The 18,599-nt window shown below is 45.9% G+C and overlaps 1 protein-coding gene across 14 annotated transcripts in view; it reads left to right on the top strand.

Moving 5' to 3' along the window:
* Positions 1-18,599, top strand: part of CC2D2A (coiled-coil and C2 domain containing 2A) — a 151,292-nt gene that overhangs the window by 103,496 nt on the left and 29,197 nt on the right. For 5 of the 14 annotated variants that reach the window (XM_045474506.1, XM_045474496.1, XM_045474509.1 and 2 more), the window contains 11 exons: positions 505-708; positions 2,259-2,351; positions 3,648-3,739; positions 4,690-4,704; positions 6,816-6,983; positions 10,058-10,163; positions 10,354-10,463; positions 11,721-11,817; positions 12,419-12,517; positions 15,393-15,569; positions 18,305-18,325. In XM_045474506.1, coding sequence (XP_045330462.1) covers positions 505-708; positions 2,259-2,351; positions 3,648-3,739; positions 4,690-4,704; positions 6,816-6,983; positions 10,058-10,163; positions 10,354-10,463; positions 11,721-11,817; positions 12,419-12,517; positions 15,393-15,569; positions 18,305-18,325 — 1,182 coding nt within the window. Of the gene's footprint in view, positions 1-504; positions 709-2,258; positions 2,352-3,647; positions 3,740-4,689; positions 4,705-6,815; positions 6,984-10,057; positions 10,164-10,353; positions 10,464-11,720; positions 11,818-12,418; positions 12,518-15,392; positions 15,570-18,006; positions 18,277-18,304; positions 18,326-18,599 lie in introns of those variants that run through there. The other 9 variants (XM_045474504.1, XM_045474499.1, XM_045474502.1 and 6 more) reach the window with 4 other exon arrangements.

Here is an 18,599-nt window from a genome sequence, read left to right as displayed (position 1 = left end):
TTTTAGGATTGCTTGTTCTAGTTTCGAGAAGAATGCTGGTGCAATTTTGATTGGGATTGCATTGAATGTGTAGATAGCTTTGGGTAGTATTGACATTTTGACAATATTTATTCTTCCAATCCATGAGCAGGGAATGTCTTTCCATTTCTTTAAATCTTCTTCAATTACCTTCATAAGTTTTCTATAGTTTTCAGCATACAGATCTTTTACATCTTTGGTTAGATTTATTCCTAGGTATTTTATGCTTCTTGGTGCAATTGTGAATGGGATCAGTTTCTTTATTTGTCTTTCTGTTGCTTCATTGTTAGTGTATAAGAATGCAACTGATTTCTGTACATTGATTTTGTATCCTGCAACTTTGCTGAATTCATGTATCAGTTCTAGCAGACTTTTGGTGGAGCTAAGACTCTTAAACTTCCATTCCCAAACCGAGAGCTCGGTGCTGCGTTTCTTGAGATGCAATCTGCCTGCCATCCAAAGCTGTGCCTCTTCTGTTTTCCATAGGTTGCTACTAGCGGTGAATCCTACGTCCCTGATTTCTTTCGACTGGAACAGCTGCAGCAAGAATTTAACTTTGTTTCAGATGAGGAGTTAAATAGATCCAAACGATTCCGGCTTCTTTGTCTTAGAAGCCAAGAGGTGCCAGAATTCCGAAATTACAAGCAAATTCCAGCATATGACCGGGAAATTATGGAAAAGGTATTCCAGGTAAGAAATTGCCATGGAGGAGTTAATACAGCAATAGAATATGTCTGTGCCATTTGGCTTGTACTATGATGAGTGTATCTTCTTGCTGTTGTGTTCTCCGTAGCGATGTTGGTTTCTCGTTTTGAATGCTTCACATAACTTTTCCATTATTTTTTTTTACACTTAATGTTTAAGTAGTCTCTTTGCCCAATATAAGGACATATAAACTAAGAGACATTAGAATTGTAAGTCTGAAAAGTATCTTACGTGTTAATATGGGAAATTATCCTGCCACGTTATAACTGTCAGTAATTCAATGCCATTTTAATCCATTAAATATTTAGGAAGCCCGGTAAACACTGCGGGGGGGGGGGGTTGGGGGGAGCCCTGGGGTCTCAGGGGGGCGGGGCGGCACGGAGGCGGGGCTGGGCACAGGCTTGGCTGTGGAGGGGTCCCTGGCAGGTGGGAAGCCTTTGAGGAACTACAGGTGAAAGGCCAGTGTAGGCCGGACAGGCCAGTGAAAGCCTGACGGGCAAGTTAATGTTTGCTAAGGTAAATGGGGAGTCATTAGAAATGGAGCCCAGTATGATTTTTTATGCAGAAATTATAGAAACTATTGGAGAATATTTTTGATGACTTGGTTCTTCTTTGTATTAGTTGGGACTCGTGATGGTAAGTGATCAAAAGCCAATTGAAGCTACCTTGGTCACCGAGAAAGTTTATTAGATGATGAAATGCCAAAATGGGTTAAATATCTAAGGGGGCGTGAATGGCAGGAGTTCACGTGTGCCTCAAGGACACCCGGATGCAGAACCTGAACACTCACCAGGACGCAGTTCCGTCCTGCCTGGGCTTCTCTTGGTCCTCGTTGTGGGCAGATTCTCTACTTGGCTGCATGGTCACTGGCATCATCCAAGCTCACATCTAGTGGCTTCAGCCAGCAGAGAGAGAGGTGTCCTCTTGTCCCAAGCTTAAAAGGAACAGCTGGCTTGAGTTGCCCAGGTTGAGTTAGGAGCGACCCTGGATATTGAGCTGTGGCCAGAGGACTAAAGCAGAACATGGCAGCTCCCCGGCCCCCCAGAAATTTTATTGACAGAGCAAAGCACAGCAGCCTAAGACAGAGCTAACCCACCCACCACTCTCCTCCAGGGAGGCAACCCAAATCAGCTGCAGCCAGAGGCTACTTACTATTTTTGCCATTGCTCTACTTAAAACAGAAAAGACAAAAATGTAAGCAGACGCTTCGGCTAAGTTGCTTGGGTGAACTGAGCTTTGGAGTCTCTCTGTTATCTCTGTATCTCTGTGTCTTCCTACATGAACATCCTGAGTTGTAATTGCTCTACAGAATTATCTTCTACTTCTAAGGCAGTTCAACCAACTGATTCCAAAACCGGCATACTGCGTCCAAGATCAATTGTGAAACCAATTGTGAAGAGGAAGGTGGAAGACACATTTAGAACCATAATTTATTACTTAAACCACATGGGATAAATTCTCTCGTCTCAAGAAGGGCATGGTGGGGAGGGGTACTAGTACTTTAAAATCATAAAACTATTCCTTTTTCATCTTAGGACTATGAGAAACGGTTACGAGACAGAAATGTAATTGAAACCAAGGACCACATAGATCCCCATAGGGCCATGGTAGCCAAGTACCTCCAACAGGTAAGGAAAATCATTTTATAGAGTCCCCACCGGGGGAACATAGCCAGCACCCTAGGACTGGGGAGAGAGTGGTCTTTATTCTTCCAAGTTATCTATGGGATACTTAACTGTCATTTATTTGCTCATAATTACAGATAAGAAATTAATTTGAACACGTGAAACACTAGGATGTATCTCAGCTTATTATCAGTGGTTATCTTACGTGGAGTATGAGTACAGGGGACACAATTTCTAAGTCGTGATTTTTCTCATATTTGAATATTTGCATCATATCACCTTTGTAATGAAAAAGTTTTATGAGCCACGTACTAACTGCCCTAATGCACTAAAAACTTGAAATACCCGTTTGCCCTTCCTTCGTTTAGTAAATGTAACTTGTAGGAAATGCTACAGCCACTACACTATGTTTTTCCCATCCAGTTGATCTACCCTGCAGCTCCTTATAAAAACAACTTAAGACATTTCAGAGGCCCTCTATCTGAAGAATAATTAGAGGGGCGTCTGGGTGGCTCGGTTGAGCGTATGACTCTTGATTTCGGTTCGGGTCATGATCTCATGGTTCATGGGTTCGAGCTCTGCTTTGGGCTCTGCGCTGACAGCACAGAGCCTGCTTGGGATTCTCTCCCCCTCTTTCTCTGCCCCGTTTGCACTCTCTCTTTCAAAATAAATAAACTTAAAAAAAAAATAAAGAATAATTAGAAAGTAAACCAGTCTAAGGGTGCCTGAGTGGCTCAGTCAGTTAAGCATCCGACTCCTGGTTTCAGCTCAGGTCACGATCCCAAGGCCGTGGGATCAAGCTCCACGTCTGGCTCCATGCTGAGTGTGGAGCCTGCTTGGGATTCTCCCTCTCTGTCTCCCTCACTCTCTCTCTCCCCTCCGCTGCCCCTCCCCCTGCTTGCACTCTCTCTCTAAAAACAAATTAAAAAAAAAAAAATCAATCAATCAATCTGAATAGAGGAAGAACTCCAGAATCTGAAATGTGTGTGCTTCAAGATCGGTCCTATTTTTTGCAATTATTCATTCATTCTGAAAAATTCCACTGTCATCCACCAGGAAATTTCCCAGGTCCCAAGAACAGAGCAGTGAACAACACAGAAACCCCTGTGCCTTAGGGAGCTTACACTAACAAGCAAAGCAGGGTGATTTAGAGGGGAAGAGACCAGCACTGGGGAGGAAAGTGCAAGTGTGCTGGGACAACCGAGGTGACATCGGGTGAACACTCAAAGGGGTTTAGGGAGTGACCTGTGAAGTCTATGTGACAGGAACATTTTAAATAAAATACACGTTTGTCCTCAGGTTAGAGAATCAGTGATCAATCGTTTCCTAATTGCAAAACACCATTTTCTTCTTTCGGATTTGATAGTAGAAGAAGAAGTTCCCAATATCAGGTAAAAGCAAACAAATCTTTCGTTTCTTATAAGAATTATTTTTATTGTATTATATGAAAATTTTCACGTAAATAGAGAATTCTTATCCTTGCATGGTATGCGCTTGGGCCCCCAGTATTGCTGGGAACCAGTAAAACGTGATCGATGCCTCATGGTTACCTTAGTTGGGGGGGGTTTGTTAAGTCGCATGAGATGCTCTCCATCATTGCCCAGTAGACACCATCTCACCTCCCAAGTCCACTTCACAGCCTTTGCCAGTTCCTTGCTGCCATCAGACCACGTCTGACGGCATTGCCCTCCCGCCCACGCTCCTGCCCTCCACCTCCCCTCGTCACACTGCCCCTCACTCCCCCACACTAGACAGAGGGGGTGGCCGGGAACGAGCACTGCAGCCCCAGGTCGGGGGCTGGGGGGAGGCAGAGAGCTGCTGTGTGTTTGGTGAGGGGACAGGGGCAACAGGGAAAATGGAGATTTACATAGAAGTTGGGGATTGACTGCATTTGCTTGATTGATTTCCCTATTACTTAGAATAATCCTTACATGTTCTCAACTCAAAGTGGAAGCATAAAAGATGAAAAATAACTTTCTATACTGGTGGTCTTGTGTACCCCACTAACTTCCTGACCCTTTCTGTGATTAAATCTCTTGGTCTCCTAAAAAGGTGATTTCCTATCATGCACTTCGTCTCCACCACCAAGCTGGGAAGGAGACAAAAAATGTCTATGCATGGCAGTCCCTTTCTTGGACTTGGCCTCCGTCCATGTACAGAAGGAAGGGCTGTACCCACACAAATTCATGCAAACCCTCCCTCTTCGTTCCAGGCCCAGAGTCCAGTCACGGTATTTTTTCAGTCATGAAACTTACACTTTAGAATAGATGATGCTATTTCTTGCTGTTTTTCCATTTCATTTCTTTCTTTTTTCTTTTTCTGCTTTACTTTCTGCATTAAGTTCTGAAGGCTCAGGGTATGTTCTTTCTTCTTTTAATTTTGGTTTGTTCTTAGTGTTAAACTAAGATGTTTCTATATTTAATGGTCCCAGCCGCCAAGATGTTCCCATGCTGACTCCTGGGAGGGCAGCCAAGTGTCCTGAGAAAAGGGGAGGAGTTTCGACAAAGGGAAGGGATGTGCCACGTTAGGACCCCCTGGCAAAGGTGTCCCTCTGAGGTCCCCAAGTTTGGGTTAGGTGGGTGTCCTGGCAGACTGATTAATAAGACAGGTTTCAGTGGCAAGAACATGAACCTTGAGGGCATTATGCTAAGTGAGATAAATCAGCGAAAGACAAATACTGTATGATCTCACTTCTATGTGGAATCTAAAGAAGCCAAACTCCTAAACACAGAGTAGAACGGTGGTTACCAGTGGCTAGGGGTTGGGAGAATCGGGGAGATGTTGCTGGAGGCTTACAGACTCGCAGCTGGTAGATAAAAAAGCTCCGGAGATCTCAGGCACAGCAGGTGAATATAGTCAGTACTGTATCGTAAACTTCAAAGTTACTAAGTGTCTAGATCTTAATTGTTCTCCCCACAAAAAAGAAATGATAATTATGTGACGTTCTAGAGGTGTTAGCTAACACCACGGTGGCAGTCATATCCCAGTATCTAAATGTATCTATGCCTGGAATTTAGTCGTTCGTTCTATGTCAACTATATCTCAGTAAAAATAAATTAACAACACTAAAATGTAGATAACAAGTCACACACAGAAAAAGTTTTACGGTATCACTGTCCTCACACTCTCTTTTTTTTTTTTTTTTTTTTTTTGGATGGGGGAAAGACAGCTATTTTTCATACCTTTACATTATGTTAACATGTGATGGGTCTGCTCTTGTTTTAAGTGAGTTAGAGATAAATATATGTAAGCATTTTTAAAAGAGGAAGAAGCTGGCTGTTTAGTCAGAGTGACCAGAGTTGGAACCCCAGTTCTCCCCCTGGGAGCCTTCAGCAAATCCTGTCACCTCCCAGACACCTGTCACCTGTCACCTCCCAGAAGCCTCCAGTTACTTCATATGAGAACTGGGGTAAAGGTTCTACTTGTCAGGATTAGAAATATTCTGCGTATGGCACCTCGCACTCTGCTTGATCATAGAAGGTGCTGGTAAACAGCAGTTGCTCTGTGAGACAGCAGATCCTGGGAACAAGCAGGAGCCCCTCGGGAGCCATCCCCCCACCCAACTCCAAGGCTGGCATGTGTCCCTTGGAAAGAGGCCGCTGGTCAACCAGGGGAGGCAGAGAAGCGAGAGCCGGCTCTGTGCAGCTGGCCTTGTCCCTGGCGCTGGGCACGGTAATGTCAGCTTGCGGATACAAAGTCACCTCTGTGCTTCTGTTCAGCCTCCGGGCCGGCATAGAATTACCTGCTTCGTGGCCCTTTCTCCCACCACGATTCCCCGACAGTGCTTGTGTCCTCCCGGAAGTGTTTACGGGATTCTGCCTCAGTGAGAGGGAAGGGATGAGGGGGCTCCTCCTGCCCTTCCCCTTCCACTGCCATCGTGTCACGGTCATCTTCCCAGCAGCCACCATTTTAGGGCATCCAGCAAGTGCTAGACCAGGGCAGGGGTGCTCTGCATACACCCCCTCACTTTATCCTCTCTGCAACCCCAGAAGGGAGGTATGATTATCCCCATTTTACATGACGAAACAGAGACGTAAAGAGGTGAGGAAATTTGCCCAAGGTCAAAGAGCAGACCCAGGAGTCCCCCCGGGAAGTGCCCTGGGGCTCAGGAGAGGGAGCACCCCTTCCTACCGTGTGGCTGGGCCCCTGGGGCAAGGAGAGCAGGAGAGCACCTGCACAGTTGAGGGGGAGGGACCCGGGAGGAGCAAGGCAGGGCACGAGGCGGGAGGGGCCCGAGCACACTTTTCTTCCTCTGATCGGTAGCAGCTGAAATCCGTCTTAGTGATCCACCCCAGAGGCTCTCCCCAGTCTCGGGAGAATTCCTTGGCGATTTCCACCCTCCTTAAACAGACAAAAGAGTTTTTCAGGGGCCTTTGAGGGACCTAGGGGGAGAGTTTGGGAAGCTGTCTCACAACTTTCCAGATCTTTCTTTTCCTTAGAGTCCTAATCCTGTTCTGTAATCATTAGCATTTTGGGGCTAAGCCTTTTCAAGCTGGCAGAACAAAAGCGACCACTGAGGCCAAGGAGAAAAGGCCGGAAGAAGGTGACGGCCCAGAACCTGTCCGATGGAGACATAAAGGTGCTGGTGAACATTATCCGGGCTTATGACATTCCTGTGAGGAAGCCGACAGCAAGGTGAGAGCCGTCCAGACAGCCCTGGGATGGAGAGGACAGGGTCCCCGCCGAGTGGTTCACTTCTCTATAGCACGTCCGCTCCCACCTTTAACGCAGTCACTGTTCTGTCCAGGGATGGGGGGAGGTCTTCCGGAAGCCAAAGCCCTGTCGGTTGCAAGTCATAGACCAACTCAGTCAATTTAGGCTCAAGAGGGGATTTATTGTGTCTCAAAGAACTCAAGGTTAAGAGGCACAGCTGGGGGTGCCTGGGTGGCTCAGTCTGTTAAGCGTCCGACTTCAGCTCAGGTCATGATCTCAGTCTGTAAGTTTGAGCCCCGCATCAGACTCTGCGCTGACAGCTCAGAGCCTGGAGCCTGCTTCGGATTCTGTGTCTCGTTCTCTCTCTGCCCCTCCCCTGCTCATACTCTGTCTCCCTCTGTCTCAAAAATAAATAAAAACATTGAAAGAAATTTTTTTTTAAAAAGAGACACAGTGGACCGTAAAGATTGGGGTGGCTCTTCTGAGGCCCCGTGGTCTCTGTTGCTCACTTCCTTCTGTGGGTTTGCTTTATTCTTCTCCCTGTGAGGGAAGCCATCCATTCAGCCAGGGTACCGTCCACAAGCATCAGCTTCTCAGGAGAGAAGCTGAGGGTTCTAACTTGTGTCAGGTGTTGACCCATGGTCTAATCACCTATATAACCAGAGAGGCAGGGTCCCCAGGCCCAGCCCTGAAGGTGGGGAACAGTTCTCAGAGAAGCGGGTGTGAGCAGGGCAGATACCCGAAAGGTGTTATGTCCTAGGTTCTGAACATACACCCCCTGAGCATAAAAATGTGACTTCCCCTTAATCTGCTCTGAGAAGTGAGGGATGCCTGCTGTGTTCCACGACACTGGGGCACAGGGCGACCCCTCAACCAGAGTAAGGTGAGCCTGAGTTTCTTATCCCCTTAGAGAACAGAGATGAGCAAGAGTTAAAGAAAGAAAGAGTGGCTCCGGAGCTCAGGGGGTTAGAGCACTGGTCTCGTGAAGTAAGAAGGAGCCAGAATTAAAACTTGGATCTGCCGATGCACCTGCCAGTGTAAGGAGGGAGGCTGCGCTTTCTTGCCCATTCGTCGGGTTCCAGACATTACGCTAAGCCTCTTTCGTGTGTATTATGTCACTTGCTTCTCGCTACGATTGCTGTCTCCATTTTAAGACAGGGCAAATGTCTGGGTGGCTTGTCCAGGGTCATCGAGCTCGGTCTGATCCACAGAAGAACACCGTTCTGGCCTGTGGCATTTTCTTTCCTCCCCAGGGTCTTCCCGTGAAATTGATCCCCCATCCAGTCTTTTGCCCTATTGTTTTACTAAGCCTTCCACCCGTCACAGAACATCTGACGTCACCCACTGTTCCCAGCATTTGGTCACTAGTAAGTGTACATTCAAGCTCTTGAATCTCTGAGGAGCCACAGCCCAACCCCTTCACCTTGATTATGTCACAGCTCAACCGTGGGGAGTAAAGCTGTCTTTTAAAATAACGTACAGGTGTTTCTCTTATCTTTGTCTCTACAGAATTTTTTTTTTTTTAATTTTCTTAAGTTTCTTTATCTGAGAGAAAGAGAGAGAAGGCAGGGGAGAGGCAGCACAGAGCCTGACACGGGGGCTTGAACTCAGAAACCGTGAGATCGTGACCCGAGCCGGAACCAAGAGTCAGACACATAACTGACTGAGCCACCCAGGCGCCCCTCTACAGAATACCTTTTAAGTGTTAAACCATTTCATTCAAATTACAAGGAAGCTTAGTTGATCCTCTGTGCTCTACACTTCAGTGTAGGCTCATCCAGACAGCTCAGACATCAACTCATGCATTAAGCCCACCTGAATCTTGACCCTCTACCCTTGCATCCAACTGAATAGGATTTTTTCTTCTTCATCCCCCTCTCTGTACTCTGATGGCTCGCGCCCATCCCGATGGGCTAATGTGTATCCCACTGTATTGTGATTATTTCTTTACGCGTCTACCGGCCATTTTAGTTGGGGCTGCAGTGTGTCTGATTTGTCTTTGCAGCTCCAGAGTCCAACACAGGGCCTAAAATACATTGGGCACTTCACAGATGTTTCTGTAATGCTGTAATCGATGGTGTTCCAGAAAGAAAAAGGGTTTCTCTGGCAGGTGTTGTGTTAAATAGTCTACTCTTATTGTCTCATGGTTTGTCTGAAACTTTTATCTGGGAAAAGGTTAGACAGTTTGGTAGAAAGAGACAATTTCTACTTTGCCTGGTAATGAATATGTAATACTTGGTAAGTCATAAACTTCAGTACAAATATGCAGGTGCGTTGTTAGGATGAGGGGAGTGGTGGCTGGGAGAGACCCTCTGGAGGTGACCTTCGTTTCTTTTTGTTAAGAATCCCAAAAGGGATAGGGCGCCTGGGTGGCTCAGTCGGTTAAGCGCCAGACTTCGGCTCAGGTCACGACCTCACAGTTCGTGGGTTCGAGCCCTGTGTCGGGCTCTGTGCTGACAACTCGGAGCCTGGAGCCTGCTTCAGATTCTGTGTCCCCCTCTCTCTCTGCCCCTTCTTGGCTCACACTCTGTCTCTGTCTCTCAAAAGTAAATAAACATTAAAAAAAAAGAATCCCCAAAGGGAAAGAGGGCAAGACCCATAGATCCTAACTCTAGCTAGGAATCTCTGAGCGTCTCTTTCCCAGAGAGGCATGGCAGGGCCTGGAGAGAGGGTCTTACTGAGGATAGGTAGCTCGAGGTTACTGGAGAGCACAGGGTCACAGAGAATGCAGTGGGAGAGGAACTGGATGAGATGGGGCAGACTGGCCAGGTTGCTGAAGATTCGGCCACTCAGTTCCCAGAGGAACTGAGGCTCTCTCTTGTTGGGGGACAGATTCCTCATGAGGGCACCCCCTAGGAGAGGAGTGGGTGGAGAGGACCCTTTTCTCCGTTCTGGCCAAACATGCAGGCCTAGTGGTGGAAGAAGCTTTCTGAGGTGTCAACAAACTTAAGAAAATGTCTGTCACCAGAGCCATATGTCTTCGGAGAAGCCACCTTGCTGAGTATCTCATTAGACCTTTCTTGTCATTAATTTCTGTCATACATTTTCCGTCCTAGCAAATTCCAGCAGCCATCAAGGTCTTCAAGGACTTTCAGCGAAAAGCATGCTGCCTCCCCAACCACACACAGCCCGACCCACAGTGCTGACTACCCCCTCGGCCAGGTGAAATACCTCAGTTCTGGGTTTCTGCTTAGAAGCTTGCCCCTTAATAATTGCCTACAAACTTTATCATCTCTTTTCCGCTTCATTTTCTTTGGAAACATACTCTTTGGTAAACATATTCTACCTCTGCTAAGAACAAATTAATTCAGCTAATTGTTCTAGACTCTCATGATCCGCTCTTGTGTTTAAGGTTTTAGTACGTCCTTTTGTAGAAGTTTCTTTTCAACGAACGATTTGCCACACAACTACAGCTGAAGGACCAAACCCCAGCTGGAATGAAGAACTTGAACTTCCATTTAGGTGAGCATATTTTCTTCTTTAGGGAACTATAGGATATTTTGAAGAAATGTGAGTACAATGGGGCCCCGGGGGGAAAAGGCCACAGTGAAAGGTTCTACAGGAGCCTGACACTGAGTCCCATTCTGTTGCTCTTGTACCACAGGGGACTCCGACCAAGACTCAAATGGGAAAATGTCCAACTTTTGAAACTCGGGTTCATTGTTGGGACACGCCCATGCCTCTCCAGGCTCTGGCTTTTTGTAGCCCTAAGTTTCCCATTCCCTTGACCCCATGGCCCCTACACTGCTTTTCCTTTGTTCCTTGTCTCCCTGACTCTGGAAGCTTCAAATAACCTCTCTAGTCTGGCACTCCCTATTTTCCATAATTATGCTTTCTTCCTCGCCAGAAATAACACATAGGGATTTAAAACTTTAAATGATTTTAGATATTTAAAAGACTCCTCATTTCAGACCTTGACGCTTCCTTAGAAATTACCATTCTACTTTTACAGCAATCAAAACCCACAGGTGGAAGTACCTTAGAGACAGAGCAAGGCTTAGCGCCAGTTCGGTCAGAAGAGAGGGACACGCACCACTATTATGCATAGAAGAAGCATAAAGAATGAGAAAACGTAAAGGCAAAATGCTTGACAAAATACGCGCAGTGGCCCGGTCTTGGGCCGTGCCACAGAGCAGCCAGCTTGGGCCAGGCCCGGACTCAGAGCAGCGACAGTACAGGAGAGGAACCTCGTGCCTGCACTGCGTTTGGTTATCTGTGGGGAAAGTGAGTGGGACGCAGGGACCATTCAACCAGCCATATGACACTAGGAGGTCTATGACTGGGGAATGGTCTGCCGGAGAAGCATCTTCTACAGCCCAGTTGCTTAGGAAATCTGCATCCCGGCACGGGTGCCAGCTGGAGACTTTGCACGTAGCCTGTCCCCCGAGCCAATCCAGCTGTGGCCAGCTGGCTCCTGGCAGAGCTCACCACGCAGGTTGGGGGGATGACGGGAGACTCGACGGGACAAGCCAGCAGATGGGGGGGGCAGGGGGCGGTATCTCTCTGCATGGGGCCTCTAGTCTAGTGCCCCTTCCACTCGAGTATAGGGATTATGTTATCGCATCCCAGGATAAAGAGAAATATTCGAGGTGAAATCACGGCTTTTAATCCTCATATCTATGCTCATATTTGGGTATTTTTCACACTGTGAGATCTGAGTGCTCATTGCTTCCGTTTTGCCCATGTTCATAGTCCCGGGTCACGTGTCCCCATTTGCAGGGCCCCCAATGGAGACTACAGCACAAGCAGTTTGCAGTCAGTGAAAGATGACGTGTTCATTAACATTTTTGATGAAGTGCTCTATGATGTCCTGGAGGTGAGTTCACAGTGTTGAGGAGGACGTCTGCACTCATTTTCATGCCCTCCACTCATTGTAAGTCCCTAACTCATTTCCCGTCTCTGTGGCGTTTGAAATGTTTGAAACTTGACATGTATAAACGGAAAAGGGAGGGAGGGAACTAGCTTTCTTATTTTCAGCTGAGTGTCCGCTACCTTCCAGAAATTGCACTGGGTGCCTAGCATACATGGTCTTAATTCTAGAATAACTTTGTGAAGTAGACTGTTAAATCTCCAATATAGCGGGGCGCCTGGGTGGCTCAGTTGGTTAAGTTATCGATTCTTGATCTCAGCTCCGGTCTTGATCTCAGGGTCTTGAGTTCAAGCCCCACAGTGGGCTGTGTGCTGGGCGTGAAGCCTACTTTAAAAAAAAATTAGTAATGGGGAAACTGAGGTTCAGAAGGGCTAAGTGACATCGTGAGGGTCACTAAACGATTAAGTGACTGAAGCAGAATGTGACTTAGGACTGCCTAACCTAGCTCACGTAGTTTCAGCTAAACCCCCGCTACCTTCATGTGGCCACGTTATTCAAATGTGAGGCTGAAGTTCTTAAACAATTACTGCCTCCCACCTTCCTTCAGGATGACCGTGAAAGAGGAAGTGGAATCCACACCCGTATTGAGAGACACTGGTTGGGATGCGTGAAGATTCCATTTAGCACGATATATTTCCAAGCCAAGGTAAGCACCTAAAGCCAGAATTCCATGGGAGTGGGGAATGGCTGTGTCCATTTTTCCTATTACGGCTTTCTTGGCAGGTCTGTGCCCTCCACACTGAGGGAGCCTATATGCAAGTCGTTGTCAGAAAGATAAAAAGCCGTTGATCTTCTGTCGTATTTGTGTGGCTTATTAAACATCGATCTCCCTTGGAGGTAGTAGTTAATGTAGGGCTGTTCCAATCTGAGAATTTTTCTGTCATTTAAATAGAAGTGAGGCAGAAGGTGGGACAAAGTGGAAACTTGTCAAAATGACAAAAGTGGAGTGGATGGACGCCAGAAATGAACTTGAAGGGAACAAGCAGGACAGTGATAGTCCATTGAATCAAGTGCATTCTATTAATGTTTCTAGAGTCCTCGCTATTTCAAACATGAAAAATGGTTAGCACAATCTCATTCAGCTGAGACACTCTTCTTCAGAGTCTAATGATTTTGCTTAAGGGGACCCATTAGGTTAACAACTCTTGAATGATTTAGTAGCTCCAATCTGGGACAGTGAAAGATTCTGAAATGGCTTTAATATCCTGGTATTAAATCCATGGCAACAGGAGGCTTTGAGCCACAAGACTGTAGCTAATCTCACTCGGCGACAGAGGGAACGGTTTAATTCCACACGTGGCGACCACACAGAGCAAGTGTCGCCTGGGCCACACAATCTCCAGCAAGCCTGGGGCTTGGATGGGTTGGGATCTCCAAGATAATTGGAATTGCAGTTCTCCCCCTAGACAAAGGGACAGTCTACAGGTGACGCTTCAGTGATGTGCTGGCCAAAATATTTTCGTGTCCCTCTTTGAATAGATTTTAAATGGAAACAAAAAAATTAAGAGCGCATCAGTTTGTAAACCCAAGTGCCATGTTATCCGGCAATGCTGAATTTCACACCTGGAAGGGTACTCGGAGGTAACTGCTCCAAATCCCTTCTGGATAAATGAATCTCCTTTACTGCATTCTGGTAATATCTATACTCTGTTTGAGTGCCCCTAGAAACGGGGAACTCACGACTTCATGAGGCAACTTGCTCTCTTTGCCATAGCTCTCTGTTACAGATTTCTTCCCTGAACTGTGCCATAATCTGTGCATCCCTATCCGTAGGTCCTGGTTTGGAGCTACACATAACAAGTAGAATCCTGACTCACTAATAATAGTAGGAATAACTATACTTGTCACATATTACATGCCATTACCTGCTAGTCTGTATGTCACCTCATTTAATCTCACAACAACCCAGTAGGCTTTACTGTCGCCATTTTACAGATGACGAAACAAGCCTCGCGAGGTGAAGTCACTACTCAAATCCCAAAGCTTACAGGATTCACTTTTACCAACTTCCCACAATGCTCACATTGCTTATCCCTGGGGAATGACATTGGTAGAGGGAGAGAGAATGATTCAATGTTTGGGTTTATCCATTTCAATGTTACTTCTGAGAGTGATGTTATTACATTTGTCATTTAAGTTTTCTCTGACTCCAAAGCTCGTACCCTTACGTGTACCTGCAGGGGACATTTGGCAGTATCTGGAGACATGACTGGTTGTCACAGCTAGCGGGGGAGCCATTGCCATCTTGTCCGTGGAGGTCAGGGATGCTGCCAACCCCCCACGATGCAAGGACAGCCCCCCCCACAGTCAGGCCCCAAATATCAACTGTGCCCAGATTGAGAAACCCTGTCTGAAGTCCTTGCACCAATTATTTGGAGATAGTGCCCGTTGCTTCCTGGGTCATCAGATGTGCTCCATTCTTTCAGGTGCACTTTGTATGGCTTGTTTTTGTATCCTTGTCCCTGTACTCTCTCACCTGCCTGGGTGCAGGATTCAGGGGAAAGCGCCGACGTAAGGAGGAAAATAAACAACAGCTCACTTAATTCCTCGCTGGAAGGCATAGTCACTGAAAGTTGAATTTCTTTCTCTATTTCTCCTGAGACATAAATGCCGCTAAAGACTGAAATGAAAACCGGATTCTCCGTAAGTCGGTGAATTTCAAGTTCCAGCCCTGAATAGTTGTGTAGCCCTAGACAGTCTTTAATAAACTTATTGTTGGGCTGGCTAGGCCAAAATGGAAAGTCCTGTCTTTTGGAACCTCCACAGAAGCCGGGTCAATTTACGTTGAGTGGCTTGTAATGCATGAAGCCCACATGTATCGAGCACCTGCTGAGTACACAAAGCGCTGCTCTACGTCGGGAAAGGGTGATAGAATCGTGGGTGAACTATAATCCTATTCATGGAGAGAAGTCTGGTATCTGGAGCAAAGTGATAGATGTGCATACAACTATAAGGTCTGCAGAATGTGCCATGGTAATAGCAGAAGAAACAAACTCGATGTGAGGCTGCTAGTGATTACAAAATAATTCACAAAGGAGATAACATCTGGCCTGCGCCTAGAAAATAGAATTAATACTCTGAAAGGGGGGATGAAAAGCTGGGGCATTCCAGAAAAAGGGAATGGCTTCTGGCCAACGCTTACTGAGCACTGAGCATACGCCAGGCATTTTTCTTAGTATTTTACATCTACTCATTCCGCACACGTAACCACCCTACAAATGGGTACTATTATTGTCTCTATAAATGCACAAGCTGGGACACTTGGAGTGTAATCCAGGATTGGAACCCAGGTGACATACTGTCACATCAACCTGAGTAGCTGGTACGTGCTCTGCTGAACTGGGAAGAGGCAGGGATGTAGAGAGAGCTCAGGGCGACATGCCCAGAAGGATGGGGTGAGCCTCGAATGCCAGTCTGAGCAGTCTTTGTTGGATTCATCGGACAGCGAGGAGTTGACACTTGCCTTTGAACTTGGGTTGGAAAATCACCAGGGTGTTTACCAAGTCATATGTTGTTCACAGATTGATGGGACATTTAAAATAGACATTCCCCCCGTTCTCCTGGGCTACAGCAAGGAACGGAGCATGATTATCGAGCGGGGTTTTGACTCCGTGCGAAGCCTGAGTGAAGGCTCCTACATCACCCTGTTCATCACCATGGAGCCTCAGCTGGTTCCCGGGGAGTCGGTTCGAGAAAAGGTAACCCTGCTTCCACTTTAGAATCGCGTGTCTGATGTTCATGAGACACGAGGAATGCTTGCTATAGTTTTATAAACACAGAAGCCATGGCCCAAGCAAAGGTCTCCTTGCCAAAGTTTCCGTTCACTACCCTTTCGGTCTGGACAAAATGAGGGGAGATTGTGGATTCGTGTTTCCATTGAGCTGATCATTAGATTGATCAACAACTTAAAATTTCAGGCAACTATAACACATGCTCCAGGTGTAGAAGAATTTTCTTAAAGGAAGAAAAAAAGCAGACTACTCTTTTATCTTGACATTTATTGGCAAGCGTGCCGAAATACATTTCCACGTCTGACCTCACATCCCTGGTTGTCCTGTGTGTTGAATCAATTTATAGCATCGTAAGGCTAGGCGACCTTCAGGGGTCACCTCATTTCAGTGCCTTCAGATACTGTAGAGCACAAATACTCTAATTCTGGATGGCTCTAGAGCAAAGAGTTTCCAGAACTTCCATTTGTTAGCAACTATTTACCAACCCTCATAGCTGGGAGACACTTTCTTAATATAACTTGCTTCTGCAGCACTGATGTGCACTGTCCTCATTGGTTTGGGGAGAAAGTTACTGATCATGACCTCTTAATACCATAATACAATAACCACCACCACCACCATCATGTACTGAGTTTTTACTCTGTCCTCGGCCCCGTGTCGGATAGTTGACACACATTCTCTCTTAATACTCACAACTGTAGTGTATGGTGGGGTCTCGGATTGAGACATGAGGAAAGTGAGGCTCAACCCTCCAAATTCACCCAGGCAGGAAATGCATTTATCAATTAAATGTCTGTCTGACTCAAAATCATATATATTCAACAAATATTTACTGCTGATGTGACAAGCATTTTTCAGGTACTGGGAATACAGCAGCCTAGAAAAGCAGATAAAAATTCCACAGAGCTCACGTTCATGTGTAAGCCCAACATGTTCCCTCCTAAACTAACCTGCATGGATTCTCATGATGATTCTTTCGTTTATCCGTTGTAATCAATGCTCACATGGAGAATGGGGAAATGAGCACATTCCTCTGTTTCTTTTTCAGCACTACAGTCTGGTTCGCAGAGACACATACTATTACTATTCCCCTTTGCAAGGATTATTGGAAAAATAAATCTACGGAAATTCAAATTAATCTTACATGCTAGCCTCTGTCACTAAAGCTGTGACAAATATGGTCTCTAGAAAACATGCCAGATAGGAATGCAAGCTGGTACAGCCACTCTGGAAAACAGTGTGGAGGTTCCTCAGAAAATTTAAAGTAGAACTACCCTACGACCCAGCAATTGCACTACTAGGTATTTATCCATGGGGTACAGGTATGCTGTTTTGAAGGGACACATGCACCCCCATGTTTATAGCAGCACTATCAATAATAGCCAAAGTATGGAAAGAGCCCAAATGTCCATCGATGGATGAATGGGTAAAGATGTGGTACATATGTACAATGGAGTATTACTCAGCAATCAAAAAGGATGAAATCTTGCCATTTGCAACTACATGGATGGAACCGGAGGGTATTTTGCTAAGCTAAATTAGAGAAAGACAAATATCATATGACTTCACTCATATGAGGACTTTAACAGACAAAACAGATGAACACAAGGAAAGGGAAATAAAAATAATATAAAAAACAGGGAGGGGGACAATGCATAAGAGACTCATAAATATGGAGAACAAACAGAGGGTTACTGGAGGGGGTGTGTAAGGGGGGATGGGCTAAATGGGTAAGGGGCACTAAGGAATCTACTCCTGAAATCGTTGCACTATATGTTAATTTGGATTTAAATGTTTTTAATTAAATTTAAAAAAAAGAAAGAAAACATGCCAGAATATATGCATTTCAAAATATTTCTAGGAAGTGAAGCGTATATTCTGGATAGTTTTCTTTATGTGTAAACTCAAGATAAAAGCCAACAAGCATGTTTACACAGAAAAATGCTCCCAGACAAAAGATGATTTTGCTATTTCCATGTATTCTTAACAGAGGAAAAAGCACCCCATCTGGAGGTGAGCTTCCAAAACCCGGGAAAGCAGTCTGTCTGTGACTGTGGCTGAGAGGCTGAAAACCAGAGGCTTCTTAGCACCCGACGCCCTTTCGGGGCACTAACCCCCCTATCACGGTTCTGAGCTCCGAGACATGACGCCCTCCCTGAGTCCCGCAACCTTCCCGCCTCCGGCCAGGTAACGAGGCTGTCTGCTGCTGCCTTCAGTGGCATTTCACTGCCCCTCTGTGGCTGTGCGGAGCATTTCTCTTATGCCTCTGAAATGAGGGCTTAAGAATCCCCGTTGGAGGACAGGTTCTTTGCTGCTATTTGATAAGGAAGGTATGTGGACTGATGCCCCCTGATGTCCTAAACACACAGTGGCGGAAAACACTACTCAGTGATTTCCTCTGCAGATTATTCGGGAACACCTGAAGATAATAGAGGCCAGAACCTTGAATTGTTTTTCCACTTGCCAGCAACTTCCAGGGATTAGGAGACTGGAGTCTCCCCTCCGTCATCCCATAGGGAACCGTTCCATAGGAGTTCTTAGAGGGATTTACTCATGGAATTTTCTTAAGATGCAGTAGCAACTCCTCAAACTCCTACTGTAACTACTTTACATTGTCTTGATAAAAGTTAAGTTTTTAAAAGTAGATTTTTCTGTTAATAAAGTCTTCCTCTCATTTCTTTCTCCTTTCTTGCCTCTGATAGATGAGTGACGTACTTAAAAAGGTATACCAAGCGTTTTGTTTTACATGTGTTGGTCAGTAGTTCTAAGGCTTCTAATTAGCTGCTTTTTGTCTGCTGCCACTTTGTGGAAGCTGCTGGATGCTAGTGTATGTGTGGTCCCTTGGCAACGAACCACAGATGTCTGAAGTTCCGTGAAGAATGTCCAGCCTTGTCTTTCGGCCTGTTTCATTTGGTCAGAAAGATTCTTATTTAGCCTGGAATGTAGGAAAAGTCATGGGTGTGAATGTCACCTCCATGCTGGGCACTATCTCCAGTT

The sequence above is a fragment of the Leopardus geoffroyi genome, chromosome B1, assembly GCF_018350155.1.
Source record: "Leopardus geoffroyi isolate Oge1 chromosome B1, O.geoffroyi_Oge1_pat1.0, whole genome shotgun sequence".
NCBI classification, from domain to species: Eukaryota; Metazoa; Chordata; class Mammalia; order Carnivora; family Felidae; genus Leopardus; species Leopardus geoffroyi.
This window is presented reverse-complemented; position numbering and strand designations above follow the sequence as displayed.